The 16302-nt window shown below is 41.5% G+C and overlaps 2 protein-coding genes across 2 annotated transcripts; both read right to left on the bottom strand.

The window, feature by feature from the left end:
- Window positions 1–3746: 3746 nt before the first annotated feature.
- On the bottom strand, window positions 3747–6104 carry LOC123067616 (probable LRR receptor-like serine/threonine-protein kinase At1g51810). Its single transcript, XM_044490341.1, has 3 exons — window positions 6098–6104; window positions 4544–5108; window positions 3747–4368 (listed from the first exon to the last, which is right to left on the bottom strand). The coding sequence occupies exons 1-3, from the start codon at window positions 6102–6104 to the stop codon at window positions 3813–3815; spliced, it is 1128 nt and encodes a 375-aa protein (XP_044346276.1). The 3' UTR covers window positions 3747–3812.
- Window positions 6105–8527: 2423 nt separating this feature from the next.
- LOC123071137 (putative leucine-rich repeat receptor-like protein kinase At2g19210) lies at window positions 8528–15757 on the bottom strand. The gene is made up of 12 exons (XM_044494635.1): window positions 15631–15757; window positions 14840–15407; window positions 13359–13843; window positions 12425–12569; window positions 11979–12050; window positions 11827–11892; window positions 11642–11722; window positions 10950–11104; window positions 10601–10833; window positions 10320–10446; window positions 9560–9619; window positions 8528–9456 (listed from the first exon to the last, which is right to left on the bottom strand). The coding sequence occupies exons 1-12, from the start codon at window positions 15755–15757 to the stop codon at window positions 8783–8785; spliced, it is 2793 nt and encodes a 930-aa protein (XP_044350570.1). The 3' UTR covers window positions 8528–8782.
- Window positions 15758–16302: the final 545 nt, after the last annotated feature.

Consider the following 16302-nt stretch of genomic DNA (forward strand, 5'->3'; position numbering starts at 1 on the left):
CATTCATTTCTGATAGCGCCGAACTAATATGTATTTTTAAGACATTGTTTCTGTGCTTCAGGTTTGAACCAAATTAAGGGATTGTATGTAATCCCACATTTTGATATACCTCTTAACTGAATCGATTATACTTTTTTTATCATTATCAATATACCTCATCAATTATTCTAAAATACTTCAATACAAGTGTAATAAAAATAATATCATGGGAGCCCTTAGTCTTTCTGTTTTTGCAATATACCCCTTTTTATGTATAGAAAATTTGTATATGTGCAAATGAAAGGAAATATATGGACCAAATGTTTTTTTATAGAACTCACTTGAGTATATAGTAATATAGTTTATTAGGAAGAAGAGTACTGGTCCTGGTTACATTCTTACACTCGGACAATCCTCGGATTCTTGTTGCTACTGGAGTAGCCGCAAGTCAAACCTTCCCAGGTATACTCTCTTGGGGAGCATGGATCTCCGTTCCAGTCTATTCTTGTCAAATTGTAGTGTGCTTTTACTTGTTTTATGTAATTGACTGCAATAACAAAAAGAGAATGAAAACAAACATGACTGGATTGATGGCAAATATATATGTTGGGCATAAGATTGTTGTAGTATTAAGCATGATGTAATAACAGCATAAGAAGATACATTATCATTTCTTTTTATAAGGCTGAATAAATTGTATAAGTTTACTTATCTACTATGGTCTTCCTCGTGGCTAATTAGCATTTGACAGGTACTCCCTCTGTAAACTAATATAAGATCGTTTAGATCACTGATCTTATATTAGTTTACAGAGGGAGTAGAATATAGTTTACTCAAAAGTTGAGTGCACAAATTAGTTAGGATAAACCTGTTTCTGTAACTTTAGTGAAGAAGATCTTGACTATTTCAAATGGAGTTGGGAATCCTTAGGGGTCTACACACTGAGAACTTGGTCATTAACATCTATTCTATTATGTACTAAAAGTATACCACAACAGAAAAATAGCACAATACAAAAAAAAAGGCGAACACGAAAACTATCACAAAAAAGGCAAAACATTCGGCCATTTGTCTGGTGGCACTTTTATAATCAAGACCGTTAGGTTTCCATAAACGTACCTATACAGATCATGACAATTAGATGTTCATAACTGCGAATAAACAGATCATGGCCATTAGATTATCATAACTGTATCTAAGCATATCGCAACCATTAGATCTCCATAATTGTACCTAAACAGATCTCAGCCATTAGTTTATCATAATTGCACTTAAACATATCACAACTTAGATCTTCGCACCTAAACGAACCAGGCCCCGAGATCTGCATAATTCTCCCTAAACATAACAATGAGTACATTACAACAAATCACCACATTGGCCACTATATGATGTATGTAACCACCACTTTTAGGAAATTTAACAAACAAACAAAAATCGCTTTCTTCAAGCTTGCTGTACGACCACTCAAATAACATAACATTGAAATTGGTAATATACTAGAAAAATCTCTCATATATGATGCCACAGCTAGTATTTAATGAGGCTTGTCTCAGCGTTAATTGTATGTATTTTCATTCAAAGTTAACTGTTGCTGGTGTCATGTGCAAATTGTACCGCAGACGAAGATGATACTGTGATTTCCATGTAAATTATTGGACTCGCAGCTGTCAATACATTTCTTTTTTGACTTAGCATTGAGGGACGACAACTCAGCCTTTTGTTCACTTGGCATCTTCTGATAGAAAGATACCATGTGTACGTTTATTCTTATATTATCTATTTGGGGCTATACGAATGTACGGAGATGCGATTGCAAGTTCATTTTCTAATTAGTAGTTCCTCCATCCCATATTAATTGACGCTCAAACGGATGTATCTAGCACTGAAATATATCTGTTTGAGTGTCAATTAATATGGGACGGAGGGAGTATGATTGACTTCGCAATAAATCTCCAAATGATCTCCATTAGATGATTAATAATTTTTAATAGTACAAGCTTGAGGTGTATGCTCAATTATTCATTCACTACATAATAATAGTGTCAAATTCTTGTGTTGCTACAACTTTGATACTGAACTAAAAATCACAAAAGCTATGGTCAATGCAAAGTTGTAAATTCAAGATTTTTCTTGAAAGTGAACCATTTTTTTCTATTGGAGTTTCTCCTTGCTTCTAGATTTTAGCATAATCAGTTCCCCTTTTAGGATTGAGAATTTGTCTCGTTTCCAAATATGTATGCTTTCTTATTTTATGTTTATATGTGCCAACAAAATTGTTTGGTGATCCATAGTCCCTCGGAGTGGTACTGGATTAATTACTTTCATGCACAGATGGTGCACAGTTGTCATTTAATTGTTCGCTGCATGTGTGGGTTAGTGCTTGGAATACTTCAACAACGGGTTTACCACCTTTCAGTTAGTGCATCATTGAATTGATCTCTCAATGCCCGCTCCAGCAAGATCCAAATGTAGGGAAAGGCTGCGTACAATAGACCCAAAGTGGTCGGACCCTTCCCCAGACCCTGCGCAAGCGGGAGCTACATGCACTGGGGCTGCCCCTTTATGATTTCCCAATTGTACACTACAATGTCTCCTATTGGCAACACATGATAATTTTGTACCATACTTGCAGTTAATTGCAAATTTTGGGAAAGAAAGAAAAAGAGGGATGCATCATATATTTTCTGGAAGGCGATGCAGTTTACCTATCCTCATCTGATGAACATGAAACTATGACATGAACTAAGTGAACATAAATTATGATTAGTTTTTTTTCTCTCTCTACATTTTTGTGGATCTATATGTTGTTCCTAAATTAAGTTGATAGACCCTTCTCTGTTAAAGCTATCGTAGAACATGAAACGATATACTTTGTACATTACATGGTGGATGTTAGTTATTTGCAACAGCGACCCAATATTTTCTTTGTCGAAGGTAAAAGGTAAGGCTGCGAAGTATTACAAGAGTACACTGCCACCTAAGCAAAAAGATGACGTGGCACTGCAATTAAGGATGTGAGAAGATTCTAGTATCATAACATGTCAAACAAGAAAGGTTAATAAGTAGTAGATCCTACAATCTGGTATTGAGATTCTACAAATGATTAAAGGAAGTGACAATATGATACGTGTGCATGATACTATCTAGGGATGAAAACGGAGTGCAGATGGATGGAATTGAGTGCAAGCAATGACCACCAGCACAAAGTAATAGATACAACACAACAGTGAAGGGCCCCCACCCCACCCAACAGACGCACACACAAAAGTGTGGTACTGTAAAACAACTCCCTCCGTTTCAAATTATAATATGATCTAACTTTTTCTGAATCAGATGTATGTAGACACGTTTCAGTGTGTTCACTCATTTCAGTTTGTACGCAGTCCATATTAAATATATCCACATCTTAAATCTAAACTTTAATACCAAACTTTATTTTAAATCAAAGGATATAATACGATTAAATCTAATGCCATACTCAAAGTACTATTTTTTGGGCTTGGCATGTTTAAATGTACATGTCTAGGTTTTCTTGGATTCTCTAGGATTAGTTTGGTTTCTCTTGGAAATGTGTCATTCATAGTAATAATAACTATGTAACAGTTTGCAACAAAAGCAAGAAATCACGTTGGCATCTAAAATATATATACTCTTCTTACAGGAATTAGATTATTAAAATTATAAGCAAGAGGTGACTAAAGCATAGCCCGCGCAAATAACTGTGCTAGATTGTTTAAAAGCAGGGACCTGTAGATACTGTTCAGGCAGTTTAAGCAGGTGAATAAACTGCATGATGGTAATGCGAATGTACCACATACATGACATATGTATCATAAATGTATATGTGTAATAAGTGTGCAATATTCAGATCGATCATCGGTCTTACCATCCTCGGAGTCAGTGGTGAAGTTTTCCATCCGAAGGAGTGAGTACACCTCGAACGCGTTGATGAGCGGGGGGAGGCTCGAGCCGCGCGCCTTGTTCAGGGTGTACACTGCGTCGCCATTATACAAGAACTGCCCACTGTTGTACAAACTACTGGCCTGCAATCGCGACGGGGAGAAGCCCCGATGTAGTACATCATCGGCGTTGTAGATGTCAAAGCTTCTCTGCATGTTGTTACCATTGATTTCAGCAAAGTGGAAGATCGGGAGAAGACGGACGCTCTCGGGAACCACATTGGGACCCAGTGACGCGTTAATCACGATGAAGGAGTAGTTCGTGTCTAGGGTCGTGGCCTTCTGGAAGATGGCCATCGGCACATTGAAGTAGTCGTCGCCCGGGAGAATCTCTACTTGACTGCTAGTGTTCAGGTTGATCCAGGGGTAGGTGTTGTATGAGAAAGACCAGCCCTCCCAGAACCGGTCGTAAGGGTCCACTGGATACCTGCATCGCACTAGACATTAGTTTTTATTAGAAGCAATTGCAAGGATTCAGGAAAGAGATTAAGGGGGAAACACTTCAAATTTTCCGAGTTAGGCAGCTAGCCAACTTACTTCTAGACCATTGCCAGGCATAATTAAGATCAAATCCAAAAATAATAGTGCCAGTCTTGTCTCACCTTGTGATATATTCAGTGGCTTCACCAAATCTGATTCGTCTAAAGTAGCCGACTGATACGGAAGTATTCACAAAAGGGTACATCGCATCTAGCAGTGGCCTCAGCTCTAGAGCAGACATGAACGGAGTCCCTGAACCGAAGTTTATCAGACAGACCGACACCGAGTTGCCCGGAGCAACGGTGAGCACCTCCTTCCAGACTGTGAGCGATGGATCCCAATTTGTCAAGTTCACCGTATCCCAGAAATTGACACCAATATGGAGCCCAAATAGAAATGGCGATCCATCCAGAGTCCTGTTCAACCCATCGTAGTTGCCGTAAGTAAATGTGGCCCTCAACAGGAACTTCTTACCAAAAGTGGATGGCAGTGTATAGCAATTTCGTGAACCGTCAGGGAAGCTCCTCAGGGTTTTTTGTTGCTCATCTGAACCAACCATGTACTCTGCCAAAATTGTGTGGCTCAAACCGCCAGCGACATATCCACGGTCAGAATCAAACCGTATATTTGTGATACCATCATTGTAGGCGCTACTGTTTGTCAGTCCACAATCAACGCTTACGAATCCTGAACAATTGGAGAATCTTTGTCAATTCATGTGTTTCAAGAGGTTAAGACGACGCTTACGAATCCTGCACGAGGACTTGGGTGGCTAGTAGGCATCCAGTAGGTGATAATATGTGGACTGCTAAGATTTCAGTCAAGTAGGATTTCTTAAGTTGCACGCTGAAGTAAACGAAATGCGCAGATTTTTTTCCTAAAGGAGAATTACCCCCGGCCTCTGCATCAATTGATGCAGACAGCCATATTATTAAATAAAGTAGCCACAAAGTACGTAGTTCCATACAAGTTCGCAAGCAAAGTCGCAAAAAAGATGAATAAATTCGCAAAAAGATGAATAAATTGGCACAACCAGCGAAAATAGGACAAGATGACCTATTCTAGTGTTCGACCACCATCCAAACTGGTTGTAAGTATTCTATGCTACCGTCTCCCAACAGTTGCATCCAAACTGTTGTAACTAGGATTTCTTAAGTTCCACACTGAAGTAAACTGAAATGTGCAGATGGAGCAGCACAATCTTTTTCAATAAAATCATCGCGCAATAAATCAATGAACCTAAAGTCATTTGGCAGGGATTAAAGAGGTTAACGATCGATAAGTTAAACTAAGAGGATATGGCTTGTATTACCCCTAGTAGACTGGCCATGGACTCGACTCATCATGAACAACAAAGCCAAGATCCACGTCGCTTTTCTACTTGCCGAGCAACTGAAGCTGATCACCATGGTATTCATCGGTTCCTGCAATGTTCGGAAGCAATCATGCTAAAACTAAGAGGCTTCGCATCTGGTACAAATGACTTGTGTATGAGTTATATAGCAGACAGAAACAAGTAACACAGTTTAGTAAATACTATTTGGATTGACTTGGCCTGGGCGCTCGATTAACAATGTGGGGAAACAGAACGGTTTGCTCATCATGAAAGCATCATCTAAGAAAGGAAAATGCAGCCTGCTCTGGAGTTTACTCAGACAATCTCTGCACTGACGTACTGCCCATCAGCGTGATAACGAAGTACGAGCTCAAGATTGGTGCATTTGGACGAATCATGCATGCAGCTCGCTCCTAGAGGCTATAGCGACGCGAGCTGACATTACTCCGAACCAGTCTTCTGTGCTAAATTAAAAAAAAAAGGAGTGACAAAGTGTAGTTCAGTATTTTTTTTTTGCGGGGTGTGTAGTTCAGTAGTTACAAGACAAAAAGAAGAGGACGACTTGCAAGGCCAGTTCAACGACGTTGTGGTAAAAAAATTATTTTGTACTATTATTTAAATATATATGTTCAACATGTATTTGAAAAGTGCTGAACACTTATTCAAGAAAATGTAAAAATAGGCATCAAAACATACATTTGAAAAAAATCTTATTCATTGAAAAAATTTAAACGCATATAAAATGTTCCTGATGTATACGAAAAATGTGTACAAAAAATGTATACATGTATTAGAAAAGAAAAAAATAATTAAAAAGAAAAAAACAATGGAAACACTAACGCCCACACATGTGGTTCCGCGTCCGTTTGTGGGTGCACGAATCTTGGCATGTTTGTGGTGCCACGTAGGACTAGGCTGGTGTGCGGGCATTCACCCGGTCGCCCACACGTCCGTTTTACCACACGGAGGGGCCGGCATGTGGGCATTTAGCAGTTCGCCCACACGCTAGATTTCACTCACGCACAAGGGCTGATGTGTGGGCATTTGCCATCTCGCCCACACGCCCGTTTCCTCTCCCACACCCAAGCTGCCAGTTGCCATGTGTTTTGCAGTGTACATGGCAAACTGCCCTAGTGTGCTTGTAAGCAGATGGCAACTCTCTTTTTTTTACCCAAACATTGTCAGTTGCCATATGTTTTGCAGGGTACACGACAACTGCCCTAGTGTGCTTGTAAGCAGATGGCAACTCTCTCTTTTACCCGAACATGTCAATTGCCATGTATTTTGCAGGGTACACGACAACTGCCCTAGTGTGCTTGTAAGCAAATGACAACTCTCTCGAACATGTCAGTTGCCATGTGTTTTACAGGGTACACGGCAACTGCCCTAGTGTGCTTGTAAGCAGATGGCAACTCTCCCGAACATGTCAGTTGCCATGTGTTTTGCAGGGTACACGGCAACTGTCCTAGTGTGCTTGTAAGCAGATGTCAACTCTCTCTTTTACCCGAACATGTCAGTTGCTATGTATTTTGCAGGGTACACGGCAACTGCTCTAGTGTGCTTGTAAGCAGATGGCAACTCTCTCTTTTACCCGAACATGTCAGTTGCCATGTGTTTTGCAGGGTACACGGCAACTGCCTAGTGTTAGTAGGTGGAAACTCCTAAAATTTTCAAATCATGGCAACTATAGTAAACCAGACCATACATGGCAACGGCTGCAGTTTGTCCAAAAATGGCATCTGGCACTTGAACTGAGATGGCAACTGCAGTTGAGCAACCATGATAGCTATAGTTGTCCGACATGGTAACTGCAGTTAAACGAACATGGAAGAGGGCCCGGACCATGGCAACTGCGGGCGCTTGGTGACTGTCACGCGGGACGTGCGGGACCATGAGATAGGAGGCCTGACGTATGGGCGTGTGGGCGTTATCTATTTTGCCCACATGTAGGCATGTGAGAGGGACCGTGAGGAAAAAAAGGTGTGTGGGCATTACTTGTTTTGACCACACGTATGCGTGTGTGTTGATCCTCTTAAACACTACACAAAACATGTGGACAGACCCCTTAACGCCCACACGTGTGGACGTTATCGGCGTCAAAAACAAAGAATTAAATTTATTTTTTTAAGAAAACCAGAGAAAATAAAAGAAAACCGCTGCAAACAGTGAAAAAAATCATTAAGAAACCACATAGGGGAAAAAACACGCGTTCTCAGCTACAGTTTTGTGCTGGCCATGTAGCCCCCGCGCAGAGGCGAGCCTGAGCTCTTGCCTCGCAGTAGGCGATAAATAGCTCTGGCGGTAGAAAAGGGCATCGGCCTAGATTGGGAAGACCCGCAACAAGGCCGTAGCCCCTTCGCCGTCAGGCACGGCACTGGTCGCCGGCGCCGCCCACTTCGACTCTACGCCATGGGACGGACGCGCCACGGGCATCAGTCGGGGAAAAGCTTGCTGTGCTGCCCCCAATCTCTCGTCCATATCCGGTTTCGAGGCGGAGGCCGATTGGGAGGGGACGGAGGTGCTGCACCTCGCGGACAAATCGAGGAACAGCGCCGAGAGTTAGGTATGTCACATGTGATTGCATTTCTGCTCTTTCATAGCTCAGGTCCTCAGGCGCCAACTCGCATACCATGGCACAATAATGTCGTGTTAGTCCACAAATTCCGGAGATGCCAGGATAATTTGGTAGAACAAACGAGTACTTTGATTTGAATCCATGGCCTAGCGAGATAGATTGGGGAATAAAAGGCGGAATTCTTAAGCGGCAGTGTGTAAACAGACCACTTGACCTAGGATTGGCGTGGACTTAATGTACGAGCACCGATTAACCGACCACAAAGTTCTCAAATGGAAGGAGATGCTTCATGCCTGAAAACTATTGCCGGTAGTAAACGAGCAGTACTAGAAACAGAAAATGATACAATTACTGAATTCCACTCTACGGATGATCAATGACGATGCCGTTAATCAAATTACAAAACATTATCTAAGCCGATGCAACAATAACACAGTAGGCGTTCCCCTTTCACCGTCCAGATAAGAGGCTCATTTGTGACATCCCATTGGTATGGCCAGACTGGAAGGAGCTCCCCTCGTTGCTTGCTCCTGAAATCATCAGCTGGAACTGCCTTGGAATTTCACTATCCATGGAGTAGGTACGTCGAGGGGTCGCAGAAGCAGACTGCTTTTCACTTGAAACCGCTGGCAACAACCCTTTGAGCCTCGTGGCAACCACAGTCATGGTTGGCCTGTCGATGGCTGCGTTTTCCACGCAGTTCATGGCAAGGTCCACCACACTCTGCAGGGAACTGGCATCATACTGATCCAGCAGTCTCTTATCTACAACATCACGAATGCTTCCCATAGCTATCTTTTGACGCACCCAATTTGGTAGGTGGACGGTTTGAGGGTCCATTAATAGTGGGGGTTGTCCGGTGATGATCTCCAAGAGCACGATGCCGAAGCTGTAAACGTCTGTCTTGACAGTGATTTGGTAAGATGCATGGTACTCGGGGTCGATGTACCCAGGAGTGCCAGCAGCAGCAGCAGTAGATATGTGCGTGTGAGCATCGTTAAAAGCCCGCGAAAGCCCAAAATCAGATATTATTCCCACCAGATTCTTGTCCAGAAGGATGTTGGGGGTCTTGACATCTCTGTGCACGATTGACGGGGTGCATAACTCATGTAGATACTCCAGTCCTGCAGTTTATTCAAACCAACACACACATACATGACCTAGAAAAGAAGAAAACACACACATACATAAATGGCCTAAAGGCAAACACACAACTGAAATGCAGACCTTGTGCAGCATCAAGTGCAATATGGAGTCGTTGTTCCCAATTCAAACTATAGTCACCTCCTGCACCAGTACATACCAAATTAATGTGAGTTCCATTTGATTTGTTCATGGTACTAGCATAAATATCAATTTCTATAATTTTTGCACATATCTAAGCTAACTAATACATGCACTTTGATCTTCAAGAGATAACTGCTTTTCCTACTCTCTACCGGAGCATTTTTATGTACAAATCTAATCAACGAGCGAACCAAGTTATTGACATATTCTTTGAATACATACCTCTCTAGTTTCTGGTTTGTTGCTGGCTTTGAAAGATGTACTTGTTTACAATTTGTGGCTATCATGCTATGTTTAGGACCTATGACTAAGAATGTAAATGTGGCAGCCCCAATTGTTTACCTGATATTTATGATCATGCCATGACTATGACATTAACAATATGCAGCTCTATGAATGCAGCTATGGTGGCCGCAATTGTTAGTACAGTATGTATACGGAGTAAATTTGGTCTACGAACTCAACTATATTGAATAGCAGCAGTAACACTTTAGTCAATCAACTACACCTTTAACATGGAATTCGGTTTAACATGAAAATCCTGATTGCCGTACAATGTCAAAGCCAGATTAGCTTGGTTTTATAGTTTATATTTTTATATGAAGACTAGATCATGTCAAATTAGTGATAATAATTAACTGCAAGTCTAAGTCAGCTATGCTTGATAGGAACACTAATAAAAGTTAAAGGGGAAAACCACCTCTTAAAAGCTGTTGAAGATTTCCTCTGGGCATGAAATCATAAACGAGTGCTAGGCATTTCTTGTTTTGGCAATATCCTTGCAAAGTCACGAGATTCTTGTGATGAACTTTCGACAAGGTTTGCACCTGCGATAATTGATATAGTTACCAAACATCCTAGACTTGAAGCCAGTTGCATTATTTTATCGAAATGGACTGTGGAAATGGTTTTGTATGTTTTGCAACCTTAATTTTTTCTTGAAGAAAGTAATGACGTGGCCTAGTTGGTTTTGTGTTATACCTCGGGGAGGAAGTCTGTTGACTCTGCTATTGATTTCTCCATAAGCACCTTAACAGCTACTTCATCGTCATTTTCCAGTGTGCCATGATAAACAGTACCAAAACCTCCTTTTCCAATGATTGATTGGAAGTCGTTTGTTATGTGCTTCAGTTCTGTGTATGTGAACCGTCTGATATCAATATGTAGTGGAGTTTCCTCTTCATACATAGAATCTTCATCATCTCCCGACTTCCCTACAGAGTCAAGAAGTTGTTTTTTACATGGAAGTTTAGGTACGAAGCTGCTGTCTTCTGTCTACCACCTATTGCATTGATGAAAGGGAAATTTAGAGCATAAAATTTCGTTTTACCTTTCCAGTATAACTTCCAGAGTATGCCCATCACTACTAGGAGGGATACCAGTACCACAGGAACTATCACTGCGATAAGCATGGTAGATGTGGTGTTCTTCTTCTTTGAACAGTACGTATCTTTTACGTTTGAGCATACAGGATTGCCTTCTAATCTAGTGATACAATTAAATATCATGCGTAAAAAATAAGCTCAAAAGATCTCAGCTTCTCTATAAAGCTATGATTAATTGATTATAAAACACCTCTATATTCTAACACAACTAACTTGCTAATAGTGCTTCTAAACATCTCTATCCTCCGAAAGAACAAACTACATGGTTTCTAAATCATGTGCAGTTACTAATAGGTCATTATCTACCTCTTATTTTGAATGCCCATAGATGACAAAAGTATTTATAGTCACTAGATGCTAGTACATGTAATTAAAGGCACATTTGGATCGATGAAATGCACAGGGAAGTGTGTCTCGAAGATCTTTTTGTGGCACTCTGATTGGCCACCACAATTTGGTAAAATTTACCAAAAGTTTATGTATATGCCAAGTGGGGATGCTCTGGCATAGTGCTAGCAAAGTGTGGCACGCCACAAGTATGCCAACTTTATGCTGAGCCTACTCCTTTTAGGTGTAGTTTTTTAGTTTTAAGAAGAAAAAAACCAGTAAGGAATTGTGCAATGGAGCATGGCAAAACCTTAAGTCCAGCAATCCGGCCTGAAATCTTTGAAGAATAGAGTCAGAGATTGGTCCATCTAGCTTGTTATTTGACAAGTCACTGAAAAATAATAGTAAAAATCATTCATCTAAAATTTATACCATCAACCACAATTGTAATCAGCACTACCATCAACCACAGATGTAATCAGCATGTAGACTTACAGAAATTTAAGTGACTTCAATTGATAGTCTGGAATAGCTCCCGTCAAATTGTTGTGTGATAAATCCCTATATATATTTCGTTATTATGGTCACAAAAGATGTCAAAATAATTTCATTGAGCCCATCAATATTATGTGCTGGGCACCACTTACAAGTTTTCAAGCGATGTCATGTTCATGAATGATATGGCAAATCCACCCCTCAGTCTGCTGGTAGACAGATTTCTGCAAAACCAACTCATTTGAATACAAGTCATCTTAATCTAGTGATAGCATTGAGCTAACATGGATTTTGAAGATTATGTAAATATCTTTATGTGCTTTAGGTCTACACTAAATTACGTGTGCTTTCAGGTTTCAACTAAATTACATGTGTTTTCAAGATCTTAGCCAGTAAGACACGTGACTGAGTTTCTTCCTAGTGATATGTGTATAAAAACATGAACATATCTGCACAACGTGTAAACCAAAAGGAGCTTTTGCGGGAGCGTTAAATTGCTTGGGGTTGATGCAATGCACTTCAAAGGTTTAGAAAGATTGAATTGGAATGTTTAGAGACTTCAAAATGTATATGATATCAGCCCTGGTTATGCTCTTACACTGTGACAATCCTTGGATTCTGGTTGCTCTTAGAGTAGTCGCAAGTCAAACCTTCCCAAGAATACTCTCTTGGGGAGCATGGATCTCCATTCCAGTTTCTTTGTGCCAAATTGTAGTGTGTCTTGACTTCTTTTATGTACTTGTCTACAACCGCAAAAGACAAAGGAAACAAATATGTATGGCTTAAAGTAGCTGTATAAGTTGGTATGGGGGCTTACATTATATTATAAAAAATGAAAAACATTGCTTAAGAAGTTGCAATATCATTGCATATATATTCAAGCATTATCTTATCATAGAACTGATAATTGTACTACTCATTTATCAACTATGGTCTTCCCATGGCACATTGGCATCAATTGACCTTAAGAAGACGGCTTACTCAGGAGTTGAGTGTACAACTAATCAGTTGGTTGATAAACTTAATCCTATTACTCTAGTAAAGATCGTGACAATGTCAACTGGAGTTTGTTAATCTTTAGGGGTCTAGACAGTGAGACCTCGGTCATTAGCATTGGCAACTGCATGATGATCATGTGAATCTACCACATAGATGGCAAATGTCTAATGCATGTGCTGTATATAAATGGGCCATTTGCATTTCTGCCCCTAACTCGAACCACCTACTCAGATTTGCCCCTAATTTCAAAGCATGCTCAAATTTGCCCCTCTGCCGTTAAGTCACTACTCAGAAATGCCCTTCCGTCCAGTCAAAGGCCTTTGACCGTCAAAGGCCCATGTGTACTGTAGCAGACGGAAAGTGCTACAGTATTGGACGGAAAGTGCTACAGTACTGTACGGAAGGGCATTTCTGAGTAGTGACTTAACGGCGGAGGGGTAAATTTGAGCATGCTTCAAAATTAGGGGCAAATCTGAGTAGTGGGTTCGAGTTAGGGGCACAGATGTAAATGTCCCTATATAAATTGATCTTACCATCGGCGGAGTCGGTGGTGAGATTATCCATCCGGACGAGTGAGTACACCTCCAAAGCGTTGATGAGCGGCGGTAGACTCGAGCTGGGTGTCTTGCTCAAGTTGAAGAATGCATCGGCGTGCAGGAACTCCCCGCTCTTGTACTTGCTGTCCATCTGGAATCGCAGCGGGGAGAAGTCTGGGAACAATAAATCTTCGGCGTTGTAGATGTTGAACCTCCTGCTCAGGTTCCTCTCGTTGATATCGGCAAAGTGAAAGATTGGGAGAAGCTGTAGGCTCTTGCCATCTTGATTGCGACCCGTTGCCACGATGATGCTCATGTGGGAGTAGTTTGTGTCTATGGTCAACGCCTTCTGGAAGATGTCCGACGGCACGTTGAAGACGTTGTCGAGGCTCTTCACTTTATTGTTCGTGTTCAGGTTGATCCAGGGGTAGGATGTATCGGGCCACCTCTGCCAGAACCGGTCATAATTGTCCGTTGGATATCTTCATCGCACACAAAGACAAGGAAAACAGATAAATAGATAGCAGAGTACGCTAATCTTTGGTTTTTACCTGAAGGCACTTAATATGGGATCTAGCAATCCCAACTTCTTATCACCTTTCTCTCTCTAAAAAAAGGAACTTCTTATCACCTTGAGGTTTACTATTAAGTTTTGTTAGAAGTGATTGCAGGATTCAGAAAACAAAGGACCAAACATTTTAAACGTGTTAAGCTAGCAAACTAAATTAAAATTGAGGCATATTTCAGATATAATCCAATATTATGTATGGCAGCCTCATCAGCGTCGAGTTGTCGACTCGTGGGCTGATCCACATTCAGGACAAGTAGTTGTTTTAGGTTGGTGTGTGGATGGTCGTTGCGTATGTAACGCGGTGATTATGGACGGGCTATGTACCATTGTACCCCTTCTCATTTAATAAGTACTTATATGATATGCATGCTTATGTGTATCCTAGAAAAAGGACGATAATGCTTGTTGTATACCTTGCCTGTCGCCTGATATGTTTGGTGTGTAGTGCAGGCCTTTTGGATGGTCGTGTCGTGTACTCCCTCCGTCCAGAAATACTTGTCATCAAAATGAATAAAAGGGAATGTATCTAGACGTATATTAGTTCTAGAGACATGTCTTTTTATCCATTTTGATGACAAGTATTTTCGGACGGAGGGAGTATATATGCTGGAATTGTGGAAGTTAATTTGGGTCGTTCCTAGGTGCTGTAGGAGGGCACACTAGTTGTTGTGAGGGTGTTTTGTGCATGAGGTTGTTGACTGATCTGTTTAAACTAATCTTTTTACCTTTCTGCACTTTGTTTTTAATTTCCAGACTTGGATGTGTTCCATTATTTTGATAACTGTTCCATTATCGTTGATTATGGAACCCGATACTTTTCGAGGATCGTATGGAAAAAAAAATCAATAATTGATCCAGAGCAGTGTTGCTTGCATGGGGAAAAACAAGTATGGCAGCATCGTCTCACCTTGTGATAGGGTCGGTGATGTTGCCAAATCTGAACCGTTGAAAGTAGCTGATTGACACAGAAGTATTGACGAAAGGGTACATCGTATCTTCTAGTGGCCTCAGCTCCAACGCAGATATGAAGGGAGTCCCTGAACCAAAGTTTATCAGGCAGACGGACACGGCGTTGCTCGGAGCAACGGTGATCACCTCCTTCCACACGGTGTCTGATGGATCCGTATTTGTCAAGTTCACCGACTCCCAGAAATTGACCCCGATGTGGAGCCCAAACAGAAATGGTGACCCGTCCATAGTCTTGTTCAACCCGTCATAATTGCCGTAAGTGAACAAGGCCCTCAGTAGATACTTCTTACCAATGATGGATGCCAGTGTATAGCAATTCCTTGGGCCGTCAGGGAAGCTCCTCAAGGTTTTTTGTTGCTCATTTGCTGCGCCAGCCATGAACTCCTCCGAAATTTCATGGCTCAAACCGCCCTCGACAGATTCACCATCGAAACGGTACACTATTCTGGTGGTGTTGTCGATGTAGGCACTGCTGTTTGTCCATCCACAATCGATGTTTACGAACCCTGAAAGACGGTGAGTATGCATCAGTTTCATGTGCTTCAAGTTTAAGATGCATACTAAATCATTGATCGCGACATGTATGGCTAGACATGCAGTAGCTACTAATCTGTTGATTTCTGAGATTTCAGTAAAGTGAGATTTCTCAAGTTGCACGCTGAAGTAAACTGAACTGTGCGTGCAGATGGAGTACTGGGCAAACGCTAGGAGGATATGGCATGCATTTACCAGCGGTAGGGGGCTGCGCTCGGACTTGAATCATCGTGGCCAGGATGAGAAGCAGCGCAAAGAACCATGTCAGCTTTGTAGCACTACTTTTCTGAGAACATGCCGAGCAACTGAAGCTGATTGCCATGTGCTGTTGTTGGGTTCTTGCAATGTCTGGAGGCAAGAGACAGACGGCTCGTGCCGTTATATGGCAGAGAAAGACAACTACTAACACGGTTCAGTAAGCCTAGGCGCTGGATTAACAATGCTGGGTAAAGAGACCGTTGGGTTCGGCGGTAGGTAATTCTGGTGAAAGAACTGCATGCAACTTGCTTTCATCAAAAGAAAATGAGGGTGCAACTTGCCGTGCAGTTCAAATTTGCACGCCAGTTGCCGTGTTATCTTACAATCTTCTGCATGCGACAAAGGCACTGCTCGTCATTGCGATGACGAGGGGGATTGTAAGTCGAGGACTCGGTGTTTGTGTTGGGCGAGACATGTATGCAGAATTGCAGGTCGCCTATGCAGTCAAGGATGCTGATCTTTGTCTGAACCAGTCTGCCACGCCAAACTAAAGAACCGTAACGGAGTAGTCACAAGATTAAAAAGAGGGATAACCTACCAGTTGGACGATGCTACGCGCTTAACTTGCCACTTGCCAGACCAGTTCGACGATGATACGCCCCGGTAACT

Source organism: Triticum aestivum, chromosome 3B, assembly GCF_018294505.1.
Source record: "Triticum aestivum cultivar Chinese Spring chromosome 3B, IWGSC CS RefSeq v2.1, whole genome shotgun sequence".
NCBI classification, from domain to species: Eukaryota; Viridiplantae; Streptophyta; class Magnoliopsida; order Poales; family Poaceae; genus Triticum; species Triticum aestivum.